This window comes from Pithys albifrons, chromosome 10 (assembly GCF_047495875.1).
Source record: "Pithys albifrons albifrons isolate INPA30051 chromosome 10, PitAlb_v1, whole genome shotgun sequence".
In the NCBI taxonomy this organism is placed as follows: domain Eukaryota; kingdom Metazoa; phylum Chordata; class Aves; order Passeriformes; family Thamnophilidae; genus Pithys; species Pithys albifrons.
Window position 1 is genome coordinate 34,057,079 of NC_092467.1, and position 22,355 is coordinate 34,079,433.

The following is a 22,355-nucleotide window of genomic DNA, read 5'->3' on the forward strand; positions in this document are numbered from 1 at the left end:
CGCAGCTGCCTGGGAGGTTTTTATACGGATTGATGAAATCCCTTCCCAGCCTTCCCAGGCCCAGCTCCCGCAGTCTCGCCTCTTCAGAGATGCTCCAGACTCCCATCATCTTTGTGGCCTCCACCTCACCCTCTCCAGCAGCTCCTCGTCTTGTCCTGAGAAGCCCAGAACAAACACAGCACTCCAGACGTGTCCCCAGGGGACATGGGACAGTCCCGGCCTCGGGCAGCACTGGGGCTGTGGCACACCCGGGCTGTGGCAATGCCAGGGCAGGGGAGGGGAAAAGGGGGAAAGGGGGAGAGGGAGAAATGGAGAAAGGAATAGAAAAAAATGAAAAGAAAAAAAAAGGGGGGTTGGAAAAGAATGATACGGCAAAGGCATTTTCCTACAACACAGACCCACGAACTTAAAAATGCAGCAGAAGGTGACAGGATGTATTTCTGATACAAATCTTGATTTCCATCTCTCAGTACAGATGACAGGAAGCTCCAAAGTGTGCATGGCAATCGCCACCTGATTTACTGAAATAACTGAGCTAGAACAACCCTTCCCTGCTCCTGTTTTTCCCTTCTTCCTGCAGTTCTTGAGAGTCCCAGTTGAAGGCCAAACTCACAGATGATGCTTCCAGGGGCCACAGAGCAACTGATCCAAGTGGACATCCCTGTGGAAGAGGAGGGCCAACCTTTCCCCATGATGCACCTGCCCTCAGGCCTTCTGTGGCATCATCCACCCACACTCAATATTGATCTGCCTTCTGTAAAGAGAGCAACTATTAAGAACATCAATATTGTCTTGATATTTTATCTTTCCAACCCTGTAATTAAAGTCTCATTAACTTATTGTACTATCCTGCAGCACAGAAGAAGTCAGGAACAGACACAGGGACAATTACAATGGAGAGGTGATGGCAATTTAATGGCTAGAAAGCATAGGCAGTATTTATTTTGGGCACAATGAGATTAACTAAGAGCAGCTGTTTTTCAGAACAATTTCACTCTTTTTCAGAAACACACAGAACAGCAGTTTTCAGACCCTGACATTGTATGCAACTCCTTGCTTTGAACCCCAAGCCAAGCCTCTCCAGCAGATGCAAAGGAGATGCCAAGAGCCTCTGCAACCTTTCCAACCACCCATGGCAGTGCCAAGCAGGCTGCCACTGGGAACAACTGCCTCCGAAATCCCATTCAATCAAACAAGGAGAACTCAACAACCTGACTGAATTATTCTGCCCAATTCAATTGTCTGAGATCCCCATCCTTTTCTGCATGGCCAAGGGGCAGCATGTCCCAAAAAGAGCAAAACCAAGCACTCTCCAGGCTGACATTCTCTAGATGGGTGGCTTGCACAGATCAGACACACCTCAGTCCTACATCATTAGTTCTATTCACAGTCTTTCTTCAAAAATTAAAAGAACCCCTCCCATTTGTACAATACATCAGAAATGGACAGAAATGGACAGAATAAACATTAGATGACATTCCTTCAGGAGTCAGTCTCAGTCCTGCTGTGCCATTCTGCCAGATCACCTGGCAGAGAGCAGCTGCAATGTGTTAACACAGAACTGCTCTGACACCTTCTGGTGACAAACCCCGTGACAAACACGGCCCTTGGGTACAGCAGCAATGAGGAACAGACCAGAGAACTGTTCTGAATTTCACCTCTACACATCAGCCATGATGCAGACGCAGCACTAAGCAAGAAAGGAGACACTACAAGCCATCAGCCTCCCATATCCCCTGACTAAATTAAAAGGCTGAATTAAGAATAATGTAATATTTAAACACAGAGTATGAGGAAAATCTATACTTTTATATGCACATCATCTCCATGATCATATCCTTCTTTAATCATTACTTTTAACCTCTATTTAGTACTTCAGTATTAAAAGGTGTTTTACTTCCTCTAACAGCATTGTCAAAAGGAATAGCAGGTTCCAAACACACCACCACTGCTCAGGCTGCATTCTGCCCCAGTGAACAGAAACAGCAGCTGAGAAACTACCTACCCACATCCCTTACACCAGGTGAATCACTCTTCAACCTTCATATAGATACACAGCTCCCAACTCCTGTGGGACAAAAAAGAAAAGAAAAAAAAGCATGCAACAAACAAGGAAACCAGTTACCTGGAGGGAGGGAGGAAGGAAGGATCCCGCTGCACCCAGAGAGACAACAGGGCAGGGACCACATGACTGCCTTCCCACAGCTGAGCCAACCTCATCCTTCTCCCCCCAGCAGCTCTCACTGAAACTCTAGATTGAAATCCTTTACTCTAGAAACACTCCATCTTCTTCCCTGGCAAAACCATCTGTTGTACAATGGATCTAAGGTTTGTGTGAACGAGACGCAATGAAATACCCTGTGCTGGCACAGTTACCCCACACTGACACCTGCACACAAGCACCAGTGCTGAGGCTGTGCCCTGCCCACTCCAGAGAATACAGCTCAGGAATTGCACAGGAACTCTCCATGCCACAAGAGCCATGCAGGCCTGCTCTCCATGCAGCCAGGGACCCAGAAGACTTTACTAAAGATCACAGGAAGAACTGAAATCCTCATGGCCAGCCATTTACCATCCAGGAACCATTACCATCAGTTCCAGAAAGGCTAATTACCAGCATGCAGCTCCAGAATGACGGTACCTGTAGGTGAGCCAGGACACTGTCACCTCAGACCTTGAGGCAGGTACAGCCAAGTGGAACTGCTTCTGCTCACAAACAGTTCATGTTTGAGAGATTCTGCCCATCTTTTGAGCTGGAAAGTGAACTATTATGTCAGTAAAAGCTTTTATTTCAAGTAAATTGTGTGACAAAATTTGAGTTGACAGATTATGTGGTTAAAAGAATTTACAGTTCTAATTAATGCCCACAGTGAGTTATTTAATTGTATCTGTAAGCAGCTTCATTCTGCACTACCTACAGTGGCCTCACTCTGCCTTCACACACAGCATGATAACAAACCCCACCTTCCCCTGCAGCACCATCCCACACCAGCAGAGAAAATTTATTATTTACACATCAGTCAAAAAGGCTTTATTACTTTACAGTAAATGAAACTCTGCTCATTACAAAAAGAAACAAATTGTTAATTAATTCATGTAAGTGAGCATTTTCTGCTACTGCCAAACCTGATCAAAAGTATGTTTATAACATACATTCAGTGAACCCTGTAAGCAAAGGTGCAGTTAGGGCAGCTATGAAATAAATGGAAAAAGGTGCTTCTTTACAGAAGGAGCACCATCTTCCCTCGAGCACCACTGCTACAAATAATGTCTTCATGAGCCTTGGATACCTTCTCCAGGGGATATTCCAAGCCCACAACAGGTTTCAGCCAGCCAGCTTCTATGCCATCAAGGAGTGCTGTGGCACATTCCTGCCTCTCCTCCTGCATGTAACAAACAGCGTTTACAACAAGCTCTCTGCATTTTAGAACAGCATTGACAATTTATGCAAGTATTAAGCCTAATTCCAAAACCCAAAAATATTTTACTATATTCTGAGATTGAGTCAAGCCATAAAGGAATGAACAAACAAGTTAGTTACAGTGAAATGATGCTTTAATCCCTACAAAGGGTTTTACCTTGAAATAGAGAAGTGATGGAACAAGCCAGGGAAGCATACTTTAAAATGAAAATGTTTCTCACCTCAGTTGCAAGAAACAGACTCACTCCAATTATGCTTGACTCCTTGCTCATAGTGTCTCTTGGGTTTATCTCAATGCGACCTCTGCAGCCCACAACCTGCCCAAAGAAGCCCAAAGTAAGAGCTGTTCCATTGTGATGCTGAATGCACAGACTGAGGCAGTGAGCAAACACCCACCATCACCCTCCCTGCTCAGGGACACAAACACCCACCATCACCCTCCCTGCTCAGGGACACAAACACTCACCATCACCCTCTGCTCAGGGACACAAACACTCACCATCACCCTCTGCTCAGGGACACAAACACTCACCATCACCCTCTGCTCAGGGACACAAACACCCACCATCACCCTCTGGGCAGGGACACAAACACCCACCATCACCCTCTGGGCAGGGACACAAACACCCACCATCACCCTCCCTGCTCAGGGACACAAACACCCACCATCACCCTCTGGGCAGGGACACAAACACCCACCATCACCCTCTGGGCAGGGACACAAACACCCACCATCACCCTCTGGGCAGGGACACAAACACCCACCATCACCCTCCCTGCTCAGGGACACAAACACCCACCATCACCCTCTGGGCAGGGACACAAACACCCACCATCACCCTCTGGGCAGGGACACAAACACCCACCATCACCCTCTGGGCAGGGACACAAACACCCACCATCACCCTCCCTGCTCAGGGACACAAACACCCACCATCACCCTCCCTGCTCAGGGACACAAACACCCACCATCACCCTCCCTGCTCAGGGACACAAACACCCACCATCACCCTCCCTGCTCAGGGACACAAACACCCACCATCACCCTCCCTGCTCAGGGACACAAACACCCACCATCACCCTCCCTGCTCAGGGACACAAACACTCACCATCACCCTCCCTGCTCAGGGACACAAACACTCACCATCACCCTCCCTGCTCAGGGACACAAACACTCACCATCACCCTCTGGGCAGGGACACAAACACTCACCATCACCCTCTGGGCAGGGACACAAACACCCACCATCACCCTCCCTGCTCAGGGACACAAACACCCACCATCACCCTCTGGGCAGGGACACAAACACTCACCATCACCCTCCCTGCTCAGGGACACAAACACCCACCATCACCCTCCCTGCTCAGGGACACAAACACCCACCATCACCCTCTGGGCAGGGACACAAACACTCACCATCACCCTCCCTGCTCAGGGACACAAACACCCACCATCACCCTCCCTGCTCAGGGACACAAACAGTCACCATCACCCTCCCTGCTCAGGGACACAAACACCCACCATCACCCTCTGGGCAGGGACACAAACAGTCACCATCACCCTCCCTGCTCAGGGACACAAACACCCACCATCACCCTCTGGGCAGGGACACAAACACTCACCATCACCCTCCCTGCTCAGGGACACAAACACCCACCATCACCCTCCCTGCTCAGGGACACAAACACCCACCATCACCCTCCCTGCTCAGGGACACAAACACCCACCATCACCCTCCCTGCTCAGGGACACAAACACCCACCATCACCCTCCCTGCTCAGGGACACAAACACCCACCATCACCCTCCCTGCTCAGGGACACAAACACCCACCATCACCCTCCCTGCTCAGGGACACAAACACTCACCATCACCCTCCCTGCTCAGGGACACAAACACTCACCATCACCCTCCCTGCTCAGGGACACAAACACCCACCATCACCCTCCCTGCTCAGGGACACAAACACCCACCATCACCCTCCCTGCTCAGGGACACAAACACTCACCATCACCCTCCCTGCTCAGGGACACAAACACCCACCATCACCCTCCCTGCTCAGGGACACAAACACTCACCATCACCCTCCCTGCTCAGGGACACAAACACCCACCATCACCCTCTGCTCAGGGACACAGACACACCATCACCCTCCCTGCTCAGGGACACAAACACTCACCATCACCCTCCCTGCTCAGGGACACAAACACCCACCATCACCCTCTGGGCAGGGACACAAACACCCACCATCACCCTCTGGGCAGGGACACAAACACTCACCATCACCCTCCCTGCTCAGGGACACAAACACTCACCATCACCCTCCCTGCTCAGGGACACAAACACCCACCATCACCCTCCCTGCTCAGGGACACAAACACTCACCATCACCCTCCCTGCTCAGGGACACAAACACTCACCATCACCCTCCCTGCTCAGGGACACAAACACCCACCATCACCCTCCCTGCTCAGGGACACAAACACTCACCATCACCCTCCCTGCACGGGCCAGCAGCTGCAAGTCAGCATCCAGGTTTACATTGGAGAGCATTTCTATGATGATATCCACTCCCCCTGGCCCTGTGCACTCCTGTACAGGACACAGGATGTTATTTCAGTGCTCAGATACTACCATTTATTTCAAATGCCACAGAAAACATCCATTTTACAGGTTATTGTTCAACTTTTCAATACAGCCTTTGTACTACAGCTGACAGCTAATGAGCTGAACTGTAGCATGTTTTGCTGTGCTGACTTATGGTGTGCTCCCACAAAGGAATATGCTGAATGAAAGTTCCAAATGACACTGCTGCTGAGGAAAGCTCTGCTCTCCCAGCCTGGGAAAGTTTTACCTTGTGTAGAAATTAAAAAGGCAGTAGATTATTGCTCCTACATAAATCCCCATTAAAATCTTCAGTAAACAACTGTTTATTTGTTAGTACCTGCATCCCCCAGCCCTGACATCATGCCTACCTTAATCCTCTCAATGTAATTTGGGTCTCTGTGATTAAAGGCTTGGTGAGCACCATTTCTCAGGATCACATTCATGCCCTCTTCAGTTCCTGCTGTGCCCAAAACCTTCAAACCACAGGCTCTGGCAATCTGACATGCTGCTAGTCCCACCTGAGGGAAGGAAAAAAAAAGAGGAAAAAGAAAAAAGGAAACTATTTTGCCTCTTTCTTAGCATTTGAAATTTTAATTATTCTACCAGCAACCTGGAACTTCCCCATTTAAAAGCTGGTCTGGTAACAAGTGTTTTAGCCATAATAAGTAATTTGGATCTTAAAGTCAGCCAAAGAGTCTTTTAAAAAGAACAAATAGTTACAGAGGCATGTAAAAGTTTTGAGCCTTTTTAATAGCTATCAGCACTTGATATAAATGGATGAAAAATGTTTTCTATCTATCAAAGCTGAGCCATGTATTTTTTTATACAAAGCCAGGGCAATTCTCTTCTCTCAATCAGCTGCTATTGATACCAGCATTACACACTGCAAAGAAGATCTGCTGGCACAAATTTGATTGACACCACTTCTGAACCTTTCACAAACAGATTAAATGATCTCTTTCTAAAGCAAATTCTCAGTGTCTCCTACCAGCTTTGGACTCCAGGAAGAACAGAAGCACTAAATTTAGTTTATGAAAATAAAAAGAAGCAATGATGGTGAATGACATTCTAGTATCTCAGAATAAGATCTGAATTCATCTTTTTGTTGTCTAACGAATAATTAAGGAAACTTTGCCCATTCATAGCAGCAGTTTGGTACATCAGCAGAAACTGAGCAAGAAAAGGCATAGTGTGGGAGATAAATTAAAACAGAATGACATGTGAGAGATCTAAAATTAGATTGTCATGTAAAACCAAAGAAAACTGTAAGTGCAATTGCACAGTATTCAGTCACAGCTTTATCCATTCCAGTGTCTCTCCTTGTGCAACTGGCTGTCAGCTCGTGGGTAAAAACATCCCAGAAATGAACAGTTGCCCTGCACCACTGATTCCTTCTCAGAGGACTGAGAACAACTGGCATGTATTGGGAAATGACAGCTTTCTGTTATCAGTTTTGCCTGAGTCAGACCTGTTACAAAGCTTCCAGACCAACCTCCACCTGTTCAGCATGTGACCCTCTGACTGAGGACCTCACATCAACACCTGTGCAGTCTCAGTTACTGGGAATAATGCTGTTTGCTCTAAGCAAGTGTATACCAGAGCATCTGAAATAAAAACCTAATTTGCTAATCCCTTTATTGATCTAAATATGACCACACCTCATACCCCAGGCAGATGGCGAGGACAAGAGCCGAGCATTCCCTTCACCTGCCTCCTTGGAATACTCACCCCGCCACTGGCACCGTGCACCAGCACCCTTTCCCCAGCTTTGGCACAGCCTCTGGGTGGAGAACACAGGGAATGTTGGTGTTGTGATTGCAGTACACACAGGCTGGCTGAGCCCCAGGTGCAGATACTGACATCAAAGCTCATCGTTCACACAGCACTGTTTACAATACATGTTCCCATTTCTGTTCCAGTTTATGGTTAAACAGGTACCATAAGCCTTTTGGGGGAGAACAAGGAGGCAAAATGAACCCTGTAATTGATGACATGAAGCAACGTGCAGCCAGCAGTCAGAGACAGCCTGGTGCTGAGCCTCGGCTTGGGACCCTCCTCCCCAGTCCCAGGAAAGTGAGGGCTCTGCTCCGTGGCACCTGGCTGCTTAATTAGGAAATTAGAACTATCCCTGCTTTTCTTCTCTGGCTAAAATACCAGCGAGTACTGAAAGGGAGCCACATGCTGTATTACATGAAGCCTTTCCAGGTCTGTTCTCTCAAGAAGAAAGACTTAACAGGAAAACAGTCACAGTCTTCTAGTCACAATTATCTGACAATTCCATCAGCATAACAAATTTAAGTCTTTTTTAAACGTTTCCCACTCATTGGTCTCCCCATTTACAGAACAGTGAAAATACAAACTTTGGTTTTTTAGAAGTTAAAACTGAAAGTGCAGGAACTTGGCTTTGGGGCCTTACCTCTGGAAGAGGGCCCGGTAGGCAGTGAAATAGGGCACTGCGAGCGCTGCTCCCTGCCTGAAGTCCAGCTTGTCTGGCAAAGGGAAGACTCTGTTGGCTGCAGCAACTGCATACTCTGCATATCCTCCAGAGACTGTTTCAAGGGTGAAAACCCTGTCCCCTTTCTACAACAGAGGGAGAAAACACATAGAAATCAATCACTTCCCTTCCTCTTGCCTTAATAAACATTAAGGACCAATTCACAGAGGTTTAGGCTATTGCTAACAGCTCTCCATTAAAAATAACCAGTTGTATTTGTCATGGACATTTTTCTAAATGCTGATACATACCCTCAATGAAATACAAATCATATCATTCCATATACTTAATTCTAAGTGTCATAATTAGAACTCAGCTCTGCAGTGCAACACACAAATGACTACTATGTCATTAATATGAACCTTAATGAACTCGAACACTCAGGAATTCCATCCACAGATTTCAAGTGCAAAACCTCAAAAGCTTTTATGAACACAAAAGAAATGTTTCTAAATTATTTAGTTTAAATGTGGGAAAACACATACTCAATATACCTGAAGACACCTCTGTCTGTCTCATTCAAGCCTAGAGCATCACAATTGCCACAGGAAACAAAAAGCAAACACAGCAGATACAGCAAACTGCTGGTAAGAAAATGATTCTTCTCTGTAGATACGAATCAAATCACTCAGGTCTCCCAAAATTGTTACATAAACCCCAAATCAGGAAATTCCAGCACAATTTTAACTACAATTTTTATGTTTGTTTGGAACAACCATTTAGTGACTCGTACTGGAGAATAGATTTGAAAACTACATAAATGTCAAAAATATATTTTAGCAAACCAATATTTGCCTTTTCCTGTCATAAGACTTTCCTCCTGAGAAATCCCAGTAAAACTACTGGACTGCAGCAATGCAGTATTTGAACAGTTTTAACAACAAATACATAATGGGGCTTTATCAGTAAGCAATTTCCACTTCCAAAAAGACTTTTTACAGAAAATTTTTCAGTTCTGCATGAAATTATTACCCCCTAGGATGCAATCTCGAATATTTCTGCAATGCTGAAACCTGACTTTTGTACACCCAAGGTCACTGCTTTAAGCACAGACTGCAGTGTCTCTTGAGACCTCTGTGCTCCCAGAGGTCACAGCATTCCCCACAGTCCCACCCGCAGGCTGGTTCGTCAATGGGATCCCTCTGGGTGCTTTTGCCAGCCCGCGAAGGGGATTCCCCACTTGAACAGATTACATGATTATGAGCAAAGAATCAGGTACAGCAGCACAGCAACCACCCAAAGAGGACACAACAGTGAACTAAAGCCCAGTGAGTAAATACCTTGAATGCAGTCACGTGATCCCCAACACCCTCGATCACCCCGGCCACGTCCGAGCCCGGGGTGTAGGGCAGAGCTGGTTTCCTGGCATAAGTCCCAGAACGAATATATGTCTCAACAGGATTTACACCACAGGCATGGACTTTAATTAACACCTGCAAGAAAAGATGCTTCTTAAGCAATAAGTAAAAAGATTCACCCCTTGAATTCACAGCACAGCATCTCTGTATTTTAACTGAATTCCCAAACAGCCTCTGCGATAATCCAGTGTCGAACTGGAGCTAATTGCAGGAAACCCTTGATGTGGAATATGTAGCCCACGGACACTGAAGAGCCCACAGTTGACAAGCACAATATCTCAGGGAGTACGAACGCACTGATTAAACCTTATCTCCATAGGAAGAGTTCTGGTTTGTGTCCCTCATTCTGTCCTGCGGGCACCTGTTGGCATTCGTTGCTGTCGTTTCCCTTCACAGAGCTCACATATACCTGGTTTTCTTTTGGAACAGGAACTAACACATCCGACTGCAGTTTAAGCACGTCAGGGCCACCAAACTCAAACACTCTGACCGCTCTCATCACTCTCCTGGTGGCTGCCATGGCGAACGGAGGATCTGGGGAGAAACACAACAGTAATATCGCCGGTTCGTGCTCGGGTCAGGGAGAGCCCGAGCCCCGGCCGTGCCCGGCGGAGACCACCCGGGACAGGGCACAGCCCGCGGGGCCGAAGGGCGGCTCGGCCTCGTGATAACGAATCGATCCAGAGGGCGGGGAGGGAGCTGGGACGGCCGCGGGGCCCAAAGCCTTCCGCTCAGAGCAGCCCCGGCAGCCCCGGCATGGGGGGCCGGGAAGCACAGCAAGGGCCGAGGCCAGCGGGGGCTCAGCCGGGGGAACCGGCCCGGGCAGGACCGCGAGAGCGCTGCCAGACCCAGAGCGGCCTCAGGCGGCGACTGCGGGTCCGCGGCCCCGACACGACCCGGACACGGTCCGGACACGGCCCGTCTACCTCGGCCCGGCCCCTCGCTCAGTCCCGCCCGACACGCGCCCGTCGCCAGGCCCGCCCCTCACGCGCCCGTCCCTTTCCCGTCCCGCCCCGTTCCCGTTCCCGTTCCCGTCCCGCCCCGTTCCCGTCCCGCTCCCGCCCCGTTCCCGTCCCGCTCCCGTCCCGTTCCCGCCCCGTTCCCGCCCCTTTCCCGTCCCGTTCCCGCCCCGTTCCCGTCCCGCTCCCGTCCCGTTCCCGCCCCGTTCCCGCCCCGTTCCCGTCCCGCTCCCGTCCCGCTCCCGTCCCGTTCCCGTCCCCGTCCCGTCCCCCTGCGCAGCTCCGGGACCGTCGGGCCCGAGTGAGGGGGGGGGCCGCCCCGCCCCGGCGCTCGGCCGCGCGCGGAGGTTTGTCCCTCGCGTGCCGCCGTCCCCGCGCCATGGCGGCCTTCGCGCGGCGCAAGGCGGAGCGGCTGGCGCGGCCCGACCCGAGCCGGAAGCGCGCGCTGGACGCACGTGCCGCGGAGCTCGCGCGGCTCCTGAACGGGCGGGAAACGTTCTGCACGGCGAGCTCGTGCGACGGGAGAGTCCTGGTGCTGGTGCGGGACACCGGGATACGGGGCCCGGGATGACGGGATACGGGGGCCGGGATGACGGGATACGGGGGCCGGGATGACGGGATACGGGGCCCGGGATGACGGGATACGGGGCCCGGGATGACGGGATACAGGGGCCGGGATGACGGGATACGGGGCCCGGGATGACGGGATACGGGGCCCGGGATGACGGGATAACGGGATGGGCCGGGATGACGGGATACGGGGCCCGGGATGACGGGATACGGGGCCCGGGATGACGGGATAACGGGATGGGCCGGGATGACGGGATACAGGGCCCGGAATGACGGGATAACGGGATGGGCCGGGTCACCGGGATGGGTGGTTGGGATACCGGGATGAGGGTCCCGCCGCTCCCGCTGTTGCCGGCGCGTCTCTGTCCGTGCCGCAGTTCGGTGCCAGAGCCGGCACACAAAGGATTGCGGTGCCCGGGCCGGGCGGGCTTGGGGCAGGGTCTCGGGGGGGCTCGGGGCAGGGTGAGGCGTGAGGGGCAGGGTCTCGGGGGGGCGCTCGGGACAGGGTCTCGGGGGGGCGCTCGGGACAGGGTCTCGGGGGGGCGCTCGGGGCAGGGTCTCTGGGGGGGGCTCGGGGCAGGGTCTCTGGGGGGGCTCGGGGCAGGGTAAGGGGCTCGGGGCAGGGTGAGGGGCTCGGGGCAGGGTCTCTGGGGGGAGCTCGGGGCAGGGTCTCCCGGGGGGGCTCGGGGCAGGGTCTCGGGGCAGGGTGAGGGGCTCGGGGCAGGGTCTCTGGGGGGGGGGCTCGGGGCAGGGTCTCTGGGGGGCGCTCGGGGCAGGGTGAGGGGCTCGGGGCAGGGTCTCTGGGGGGGGGCTCGGGGCAGGGTGAGGGGCTCGGGGCAGGGTGAGGGGCTCGGGGCAGGGTCTCTGGGGGGCGCTCGGGGCAGGGTGAGGGGCTCGGGGCAGGGTCTCCGGGGCGGGCTCGGGGCAGGGTGAGGGGCTCGGGGCAGGGTGAGGGGCTCGGGGCAGGGTCTCCGGGGGGGCTCGGGGCAGGGCCACTGTCGCCGTTCGGAAGGACCATTTCTGCAGAGGCAGCAGATCAAACCATTCCCTCCTTTCTGCCCCTCCCAGGACACGGACGGGGCGGGGGTCCAGAAGAAAAACTGCCGGTGGCTTCTGGTAACACATGGCACGTGTGTCAAGGACGATGTGGTAAGAGCAGAGCATGATACAGGTTCTGTATTTATTCATTGCAGTGCCCCTGGTGTCCTGCAAGACATCCTGTGGAGTGTTTATTCCTGCTGCTAAAATGAATTGCCACTCTTCCAATATTCTTTTCTTTAGGAGTGTTGCTTAATAAATTCTTCAGACCCAGTTAAAGAGAGTCCTTTGAAACTCGTGTCTGAAAATTACATTTCTGAAGAGAAGAAAGTATTCCCAGCCCTTAAGGTTTCTCTGCCCCAAGACAGCACAGAAGAGCAGATTAACTGTCCCTGTGAGCTGTGCAGGATGTCAGACACTCAGCACACTCACAGATCCAGGAAAAATTGCCACTAGCCTCTGTCTTCTGGCAGAACTGAGGGGTCTGAAGGCCATTTCTTCAATTTTATAATTATAAAGTTATTTCTTTTTTTCTTGTCTTGTGGGTTTATGCTTGTGATTTCAACCTCTGAATTTGTGTTTATAACTCTTATACAGAAGGCTGCCCATTGGTATTTGAGCAAGGATTAAAGTGGGGTTGAGTATGTTGGGCCATGGATTTAATCTGCTGACCCTTACAAAATTTTCTGAAATTGAGGAATGTACTTCAGCAACTAAATGATTCCAAAGAGCAGTTGGGAAAAGAACACCAAACCCTACTGAGGTTTCACTTGATTGCAGCAGAACAGTCCTTGTCCCTTGCTGGTCTGATGGTGTTGATTTTTGGATGTATGAAGAGAAAACAGGAAAAATGAAGCACAGTTTTTAATGTCTGTCTTGCCATGGATTTCTGTCAAACCAAATCAGTTTACCAAACAGAATCATGGAAATCCATGGAGTTTCAGGGTATTGTGAGCAATGAAAAGTTAAAAACAGCTGATCAAACCTGAGTGCTGGGGACTCATTTGCTGCATTTTTGGTGCTTGTTTCACACACAAACTAGCCCTTTTTTTTTCAAGAACAGTACACACTTGCAGTGTTAATATCAATGTTTTGGTGCATTTTCCAGATGACAGCACTAGAGAAAGCCACTGGAGACGTTGTGTTCAAGTTTGAACCATTTGTTTTCCACGTGTTGTGTCGGGAGCTGCAGGATGCACAGCTGCTGGTAAAACCCCCTCAAGCACAAGGACTTGGTTGTTTTGTTACATTCCCGTTTGTAAAAGTATCGGCTCCTGGGTGAGCTGCAGCACTTAGGAGCAGTCCCTGATGTGTTGTGTGTTTTACAACTAGGACAGTAAATTGAGCTGATGAGAAAAATACAGCTTTAACTTGGTGGAGATTTTGGTGTACTTAGAAAGCAAAACGACTCCCCTTCGAGCTGGGGTGAGCTGCCCACAAAACATTTCCCAGGGAGCCTGGGATGTTCTCGCTGGCTGAAAGGGATGGATTTTAGACATTACTTTGCTGCCATCCAGGCCATTTGTCTCCCTTTTCAATGAATTGAGTGGTACCTTTGTGTTCTGCTTTTCCAGCATGACCTCAGAGCAGCACGTGCCGTGCAAGGCTTGTCCGTTCCCTCGTTAGCACAGGAGAGCTGATGGGCTCAGTGTACAGAGCTGCTGCTCACACAGCTACAGCCATGTGGCACAACTGCCTGTGCTTCCAGCAGTTCAGTGCCAGGAGAGACATTGTGTCCCATCTGCACCGATGGATTCAAACAATCAGGATCCACCGTGGGTCTCTGAAAACCACCCACAGTTTTTGGGTTTGATCTTAAAGACAATTTAACTATTTTTGTATCAGTCTGAGGAGATGGTTTTGAGTAAGTTTTTTGCAAAACTGAGATTGCAAGTTGCATTGCAACCCATCCATAATTATTTTTTGCTGTGAAAGTGTACAAGACTTTTTTAAGCACTTCCTTGTTCTGCAGCATTCAGTGGCTGTTGATTCTGGATTCAGGAACTCCGGCATTACAGTTGGCAGAGGAGGAAAAATCACAATGGTAAGTACTCTGCTACTGTAAAGGTTGTAACAAAGTCAGATCATTACATCAACCTTGATTTTTTACAAGCCAAGATCCAGCTTGTGCTGAACAGCTGCCACAGGGCATGCAGCAGCTTACCCAGTTTTTTTCCTGTATTATTTAAATAACCTTCATAAACTAAAAAACTTTATTCCAGATAAATCCTGTGGTTTTTCAGGCTGTCCGGAGCACTCACTGCTTAGAAGTTCCATTGAGCCACAAGGGAAGATTGATGGTCTCTGAAGAATATATTGACTTTCTGGTACACATAGCCAATCAGAAAATGGAAGAAAACATAAGGAGGATTGAGAGGTTTGCAAGATTATGCCAGTTCTGCTCATGACATTGAATTCAGTATCAGCTAAAACATTAGTAACCACTGTCTTCTCCTTGCATATTTTGATTATATTCCAAAAGCAATAGTTTCTCAGAGGAGTTTACAGATCCTGAGCAAACATACAAAAATAGTAAATACAGAATTGTTTCTTTCTAGATTCCACAAAGGCTTGGAGTTGGCTCTGGAGGCTGCTATCCCTGCAGACACCTTGGCTCCCAAGGGGCCAGAGAAGAGCCACTCTGTGTACGTGCACAGGAGGAAGAGACGGAGCACTCGGGAACAGGCTGATCCCAGCAGAGAGCTGGAGCCCCAGGATGATCCTGAAAGCAGTCTGGATCTGTTTGCTGAACCATGATATAGACTAAGGCATTTGAAAGCAAATGGCAAACTGATTGTAACGCCCTTTGTAAGAGGCTTATATGCTGCTGTGCTCTAAGCAGCAACACTCCCAGGGACACTGACCAGAAAAAAGGTACTTTTAACAGAATGGTGAGCAGGTGTAATGCTGCTGGACACAGAGAACAAAGCCTTAGAATGTTTGGGGTATTTTTTAACTCTACTATTGAATTAACAAACTTTTACTCCATCTGTCAGTTGTCCCAGAAAAAACAGGTTTGCTGCAGTCTTTGGCCACATTCTCTGTGGCAGCATTTCACTTCCAACTTCCTGGGTTCTGCAGAGCAGAGAAACTAAAACGGGGTTGTTTGCCCAGAAGGTTGTTACTCCCTGCAGGATCTCTGCAGAGCAGCATGCACCAGCAGCACAGGGCCAGCTGTTTGTCATCTACAGAGCACACCTGGGGCAGAGGTTAGGCCAGAACAGCTGGAACTGGGTACTGCTCCATACTGGTCTCAGCCAGGCACATCCAGATCCCTCCTGGCCGCTGCACCAGCAGCTGCTGTTCCCTGCTCTTGCTGTGTCTCAGACTCCAGCCCCACTGTGTGTGCTCCAATTCCTGTGGCCACTGGCCAGTCAGTACCATTTTTCCTTTGCCCTTTAGCCAGCTCTGTGTGCCAATGGCCCCTTCCCCTCACTCTGCAGCCACCACCTGGCCACAGTCACCCCCAGGGCTGGGTTGGGCTGTGAACCACTGACTGCAGGAACTGTTACATACCAGCAGTGCAGCACTGTGTGCATTCCTTCTTGTGCCACTGGTGAAAGCACTCCATGGTCATGTATTTTTCAGAAAAATGCTGAATGTGTAAACCTACCAATCTGTATTTTGTGACTGAGGCATCACTTACATTGCAGAGCCAGACTGACTGAAGGAGATGGTTTATTTGTGCAGGAACTCCCAAGCCATGAAGGCTGGGATGTCACTGTTTCCATTACATGAGCCTGTGTGTTGGGGGCATTTTAATTCCTCTGTAAAAATTGAACATGCTTTATGGCAGCCACATGGAAAAGTGATGGGGGCATTCAGTAGATTCTGAAAGACCCTATAGGCTGTTTCCAGTTACAAGTGTGCCAGAAGAAAGGAACTGGAGCCTCTTGTGCATTTGTGTTGCTGACTTTGAGCTCAAACAGACTGGTGCTCTTGATTTTGTTCTGCTGGGGGCTTGAAACACCTCAGCACATGCCTGGGACGTGCAAAGGGGAGAGGCCAGTGCCTTTCTGTCCTTCTAAGTTTGCAGCCACATTCAGCAAGGTGCTGGGTGGCTGGCAGCACAAGCAGCATGTCACAGAACATGCTGGTGCTGCTGGTTTCTTCTTCAAGGGAGGGGCTGGGGACAGATATTACAGACTGAAGACCATCTGTTTGTGAGATGGAACTTAAATGGAAACCTTGCAAAGCAGCCCTGTGTGCACTGGTCTCAAACCTCGTGTGTGTTTGGGAGAACTAACCCTGGTTCCACTCTGACTGAATACAGGGGAATTATTTCAAACACTTCAAAGCTGCTGACCAGGAGAGGGGTGAGCAAAGCCGAGTCTCTCCACCTGTGAGGCAGCAGGCAGGTGGTGGGAGCAGCCAAGGGTTCCACAGCAGGGCAAGGGACAGCAGCTCCTCAGGTGTGGAGACTTGGCTTCTGCTGCAGGCATTACTGGAGCAGTGCCAGGGCAGGGGCTCGGGTCAGACCTTTGCAGTCACCATGTTTTACAGACCTTGCTCTGCACTCTGAGGCTCAGCTGCCTATATATGCTGAACTGAAACCCCAGGGCTTCCCTCAACCAACTGCCTCTTTGCAGAAGGGCCTTCCCAGCCTGCTGCCTTGGCCAAGTGCTGTGAGGCCACCTGCTCTCCCTGTCCCCATCCCCACTGGTGGGAGTCCCACTGTCCTGGCAGGTCCCTCCTCACTACCCGGGGAACAGCTCCTGCACACAGGAGGTAGTTCTTGCTCGTGGATTTCAAGGAGTTTGTTCAGAACAGTCCAAACCCTCCTGAATGTGGCAATTCCCAGAGATCTGGCTCTGGTCTGTTTGACGTGGGTCAAGGGACTGACAGCACCAGCACCAGCCATGAGCAGTGCCCACAGACACCACTGTCAGGTCTCGTCGCATTTGAGAAGGGAAAATCAGCACTGAAAAATCAGAGGTGCAAAGAAACTGTATCAAGCTTCAAGCTCAGCCCACAGAACCCACATTCCTGGGGCAGAGGAGGCCTGTTCCTGAATCTGGAGCAGGTTAATTCCCAGTCTGTACAGTTACCTGTGCAAGGTGGGAGAGAGATCACAGATACTAATGGTGTGTGTAAACCAGGACCTCGGTGTGCCTTCAAGGGCAGAGCTGTGGAGTTGTGTATTTGCAGGAAAGGGTATTCAGTGCAAGTAAATTTTTGGGGAAACTTCTTTTTCAATTTTACCATTTTTTTTTTCAATGCAATTGAACACAATAACGGCCCAAACCCTCGCACTGTGTAATAGCAGTACTGGATTTACAGTCTTAGAAATAGAGTTTGTCAGAAACTGATGTGTAATACAATCCCACAATCCTCTGAAAAATGATACAAAATTCAGGAAGATTTTTTGACAGTCTTAACATAGAAATGTTACCCTAAGTGTTGACATCTTTTTACTTTATTCCCATTATCTCCAATGGTTGAAGACTGTTGGGGACCTCATGCAAAAAAAAAAACAAAACAAGACCTTACAAGAAAAATAAACAGCCCCATGATTCTCAGGGAAAGATCACGCAATTTTGTTACTTCAGTGCTTAAAAGGTAGAACACTTTTTACAAGGTTTATCTGACTTTTTTTACACCACATCCAGGGTTGCAGAGGATGCTGCTGAGGTGGTTTCACCACCCTGCAGCCACTCTGGGAAGGAGCCCACCCCCAGCAGCACCTACTCTGTGCCCCACTGCCCTTCCCTGGCCCTGCACTGGGCATCGCCTCACCCCAGGCTCACCCAAGTTACACCATTTCTTTTTAAGATTACTCAAGTTGTGTTTAATTTCCAGCTGCTATAAGTGATTGTCTTGGGCTGTAAATGCCATCTGCAGCTGCTGAGTGCAGGCAGCCAGCAGGCAGAGCAGCCACAGACAGTGGGAAGCAGCACCACTAAAAAGGGGATTCTGAGGGTCGTGGCCAGTAGAAAATCCACTGATAAGCAACCAGACTCTAAACCTCGCAAATCTTACCCATTCGTAGGGGTGCTTAGCCACTTAATTAACCTAAAAGGTATTTTCATCTCAATTTTCATATTTGCTCTTGCTGTGTCAAATTTTTTTAAAATTACAATTTCATTCCCTGTGCACTCAGTTGTTGGGGGTGCAGGGGCAGGGGCAGATGGGGTCATTCACTCCAGCAACTGATAGTCTTTTCTCATCGTAGCATTTTGCATCCCCGCCAGGAAACCACTCAAGTCAGAGCCACAGTGTTCCCAGCTGGTTGTTCCACAGGTTCCAAGCCAGTTGTGCTCCCAGCACATCCAGGCACTTGGGCACAGTCACTTGACTGATCCACCAGGATAATTCTGTACATGCAAATCATAGTGTCATACGCACCAGTGTTCACTTGAAATAGCTTCTCCCTCTGAAACTCAAGTACTTAAATCATTTTGCAAGAGCATGACAGTAACAGCCACAGAGTGCAGTGAAATCAGTTTCCACGTGAGGTTAAACCCCTCTGGACAGGGCAGCTTCCCAGCTCATCCTCTGCTCCTGTCAGGGCTTGACTTGAATTTGTCCGAGTCCATGCACTTAACAACAACATACAATTGTATGAAATTCAGTCTAAAATTTTTTTAAACTATGTCTATTGAACTAAATGTGCCATGTACTGGTAGCTTAGCAGCTCTTTGGTACTTTTGGTTACTGAAAATACTCAACTATTTTACAATATCTTGTCAATTCGATTTTACATAATGGGATATTTGGGGAAATGTTTCAGTTCTGCTCTACCCATAGCTGAGAATACCCCGGTGCATCATGCTGGGGAGGCTGAGAAAGAGCCTTTGAAAGAAATGTCGAGTATTTAAAAAAAAATTAGGTAATCACATGCCTGAATTTCCCGAACTGCCCACTTAATTTCTTAATATGAAGAGAAACTAAAGCCTGTATGAATTGCTGTCAAACGTGACAGCTGTGCTGTGGTAGCAGGCAGGTACCTGGGATCAAAGTCAGAGAATCCTCAGCTCTTTTTTTAAATCAGAAAATACCCAAATTACACAAAAGCTTTTATTCTGCCTTCTGGGTGCAGTTTATTTGTGGCACCGGAGCAGATACACTATTTTGGTCAATTTTATACTGGAAGAAAAAACCTTACTTTGCTTTCGTTTTCTGCAGGATCCCTTGAAAAGAGAAATATTTTCCTCAAAACTAAGTTTTATCGTTATTGTAATTGGGGTTTTTGCAAAGGAGTTTTGACAGCTCGTAGCCCGGTTGTTGGATGCTCTGCCCGACTGGCAGAGGAGCCCGGCCCCGCAGCACCGCGGGGCTCTGCCCCATCAGGCACCGGCGGGCTCGGCCCCATCGGCACCGCCGGGCTCTGCCCCCGCAGTCCCGCCGGGCTGTCCCGCAGCCCCGCCAGGCTCTGCCCCATTGGCAGCGCCGGGCTCTGCCCCCGTAGCCCCGCTGGGCTCTGCCCCATCAGGCACTGCCGGGCTCTGCTCCTTCAGCCCCGCCGGGCTCTCCCGCAGCCCCGCCGGGCTCTCCCGCAGCCCCGCCGGGCTCTCCCGCAGCCGCACCGGGCTCTCCCGCAGCCCCGCCGGGCTTTCCCGCAGCCGCACCGGGCTCTCCCGCAGCCCCGCCGGGCTCTCCCGCAGCCCCGCCGGGCTCTCCCGCAGCCCCGCCGGGCTTTCCCGCAGCCGCACCGGGCTTTCCCGCAGCCCCGCCGGGCTTTCCCGCAGCCGCACCGGGCTCTCCCGCAGCCCCGCCGGGCTTTCCCGCAGCCCCGCCGGGCTCTCCCGCAGCCGCACCGGGCTTTCCCACAGCCCCGCCGGGCTCTCCCGCAGCCCCGCCGGGCTTTCCCGCAGCCGCACCGGCCGGCGGGCGCGGCGCGATCAGAGCCATCCGATCGATAGTCGGGACATCCCCGCACTGGCTCGGGGATTCTGGCAGGGTGGGGAAGGTGCCGGCACCACCCGCGCTGACAGCGGGTGTCGGTTCATACGGCACCAGAGTTCGCTCCTTGAGTAGCAGAGTAGGATTTTTCGTTTCTCTAAATAGTACATAACACATTCCGGTTTACGGGATTTTAACACGATCCAGGGACTGCAGCTCTCCGCGCCCGCCCGGCCCGCCGGTCCCTCCGTGGCTTCGCCCCTCGGTGGGCGCCGGACGGCGGCGGGGTCCGGAACGGGGGTCGGGGCCGGCGGGGGCACCGAGAGGAGGAACGGAGCGAGCGGTGGGGCCGCCGGCCCCGCTGAAGCCCCCGCGCTCCTCGCCCCGGTGCGTTCGGGGCCCGTGAGCTTACCCAGGGTCCGTGAGGTGAGACATCGGCTCTGGCGGGGTCCGCACTGACGCTCGGGTTGGCAACAGGAGCCATTTAAGCTGTCAAGGAAAACACGGATTTCCTTGGGATGACCAGCAATTCTCCGCTAATGGAGGTATAAATGGTCCCATCGCTTCCCAGCTGCCCGTCCCTGACCGATTCTGCATCGATGTTACACGGACAGCACTGCTCTTTTATAATCTGCTCATTTAAATATTTTTGCATAACATTGCTTACAAAAATGAAGGAATATTTATAAGTGAAATGCACCCAGAGTGTATGCTTATAATCCACTTTTTTCATTATTTTGCACCTCTCTATGGCTTTGTTGAGAATTTTCTTCGATTGAACGGAGCCTGAGCCTGGTTTTGTTTTCTCTCAGGGGGTGAAACACTCCCCTTAGAAATACTGCTGGCAGCGATGGAAAAGTAAAATCCAGTAGGATTTTACATAGAGCTCTGTGCAGGGTCTACTTGTTTATCTTGTACAATCTTCTCCTCATAGTGACTGACAGGACCCAGGAACATGCTGCTTTTGGAAAACATGCAGAAATGCTGCTGGTAGTTCCATATGGATCAGAATTTGGCAACAAATGTGCAATATTAGAAATTGTCATATTCTCCTCATTCCTGTTACCTGGATATGAAAGTTCAAATTCAAGAATGTGTTTTCACATCCACAGCACTCTCGGGTACTATTAAATGAACTCCGTTTAATAAAACACATTCCATGTTACTATTTTGACTGAAGCATTATGCTTCTTGTCTTGCAATAAGTAGTTCGGATTTCACTGGGTCAGTGAAAATTTTTGAATCAGTCTCTTTCCAAATCCTATTTAAAATACAGATGTAAATAACTGTGGCACAGATCCCTACACAGCACAAACCAGGAATAAGGGACACAGTGCTCCACTACAGCTGGTGCTTCCGTTACCTTCGGAGGCAGGGAAGGAAATTGTGTTATCCTCTAAACACACTGATCGTCCCCTTCACAAAACACCTCACATCCATCCAGTGAGATGATGGCATCCCATTTTGTCCTTGATTTACTGAAATAAGAGCTATTTTGATCACTAATATCTGCTATTATCAAAACACTATCATGATTTCCACGGATTAGATAACGCAGGTGAAGCTGTGCACAGTCTCCCCCAGCAAACATCCCCCCCGGCTCTTCTGCTCTGTGTCATGTTGCATCTGTCTTTAAAAGCTCTGCCACTGAGAGCTGGGGCACCAGACAAAGCTGCAGCCCTCTCGGGTCATGGCTGGAAGGCACATTGCCCAAGTCCTCCCGTTTCAGTGTTTTCTCTGTACAAAATCCTAGAATCACAGAATCATTTCAGCTCAAAAGACCTCCAAGATCGACTGTGATTTGTGTGTGAAAGTCACAACAGACTCGCAGAATAAATATTCATATAAATACTGAAATATTTACAGAGGCAGTTCTCCCTGCTTGAACCAAGTAAATAAGTGCAATAAACAGCTCAGCTACCAGGGTTCCAGACACCTGGCGCTTCCCATCAGGATAACCTATGGATTAAATGGTTAATGTCTCTCTTCCTGCGCCAGGCAGTCCAGGCAGGACTTGGGCAGCAGAGCTCCAGTTCACTGGCTGGGTGGCCCCTGATTGGGGGAAGC

General features: G+C 50.2%; 2 protein-coding genes across 4 annotated transcripts; one reads left to right on the forward strand and one right to left on the reverse strand.

Annotated features, from left to right (window-relative positions):
* Nucleotides 1-2,766: 2,766 nt before the first annotated feature.
* CRYZ (crystallin zeta) lies at nucleotides 2,767-10,892 on the reverse strand. Of its 2 annotated transcripts, none has more exons than XM_071564756.1 (9): nucleotides 10,806-10,892; nucleotides 10,289-10,413; nucleotides 9,802-9,954; nucleotides 8,444-8,607; nucleotides 7,756-7,807; nucleotides 6,396-6,545; nucleotides 5,911-6,012; nucleotides 3,643-3,738; nucleotides 2,767-3,383 (listed from the first exon to the last, which is right to left on the reverse strand). In XM_071564756.1, exons 2-9 carry the CDS (start codon nucleotides 10,397-10,399, stop codon nucleotides 3,222-3,224), a joined length of 990 nt encoding a protein of 329 aa, XP_071420857.1. In that variant the 5' UTR covers nucleotides 10,400-10,413; nucleotides 10,806-10,892; the 3' UTR covers nucleotides 2,767-3,221. The 2 variants fall into 2 exon arrangements, with proteins under 2 accessions (XP_071420857.1, XP_071420858.1); XM_071564757.1 differs by having other exon boundaries at nucleotides 10,728-10,806.
* Nucleotides 10,893-10,961: 69 nt separating this feature from the next.
* TYW3 (tRNA-yW synthesizing protein 3 homolog) lies at nucleotides 10,962-16,389 on the forward strand. Of its 2 annotated transcripts, XM_071564759.1 has the most exons (7): nucleotides 10,962-11,141; nucleotides 11,183-11,376; nucleotides 12,477-12,557; nucleotides 13,555-13,653; nucleotides 14,419-14,490; nucleotides 14,690-14,823; nucleotides 15,005-16,389. In XM_071564759.1, the coding sequence occupies exons 2-7, from the start codon at nucleotides 11,218-11,220 to the stop codon at nucleotides 15,201-15,203; spliced, it is 744 nt and encodes a 247-aa protein (XP_071420860.1). In that variant the 5' UTR covers nucleotides 10,962-11,141; nucleotides 11,183-11,217; the 3' UTR covers nucleotides 15,204-16,389. The 2 variants fall into 2 exon arrangements, with proteins under 2 accessions (XP_071420860.1, XP_071420859.1); XM_071564758.1 differs by having other exon boundaries at nucleotides 10,962-11,376.
* The last annotated feature ends 5,966 nt before the right edge of the window (nucleotides 16,390-22,355 follow it).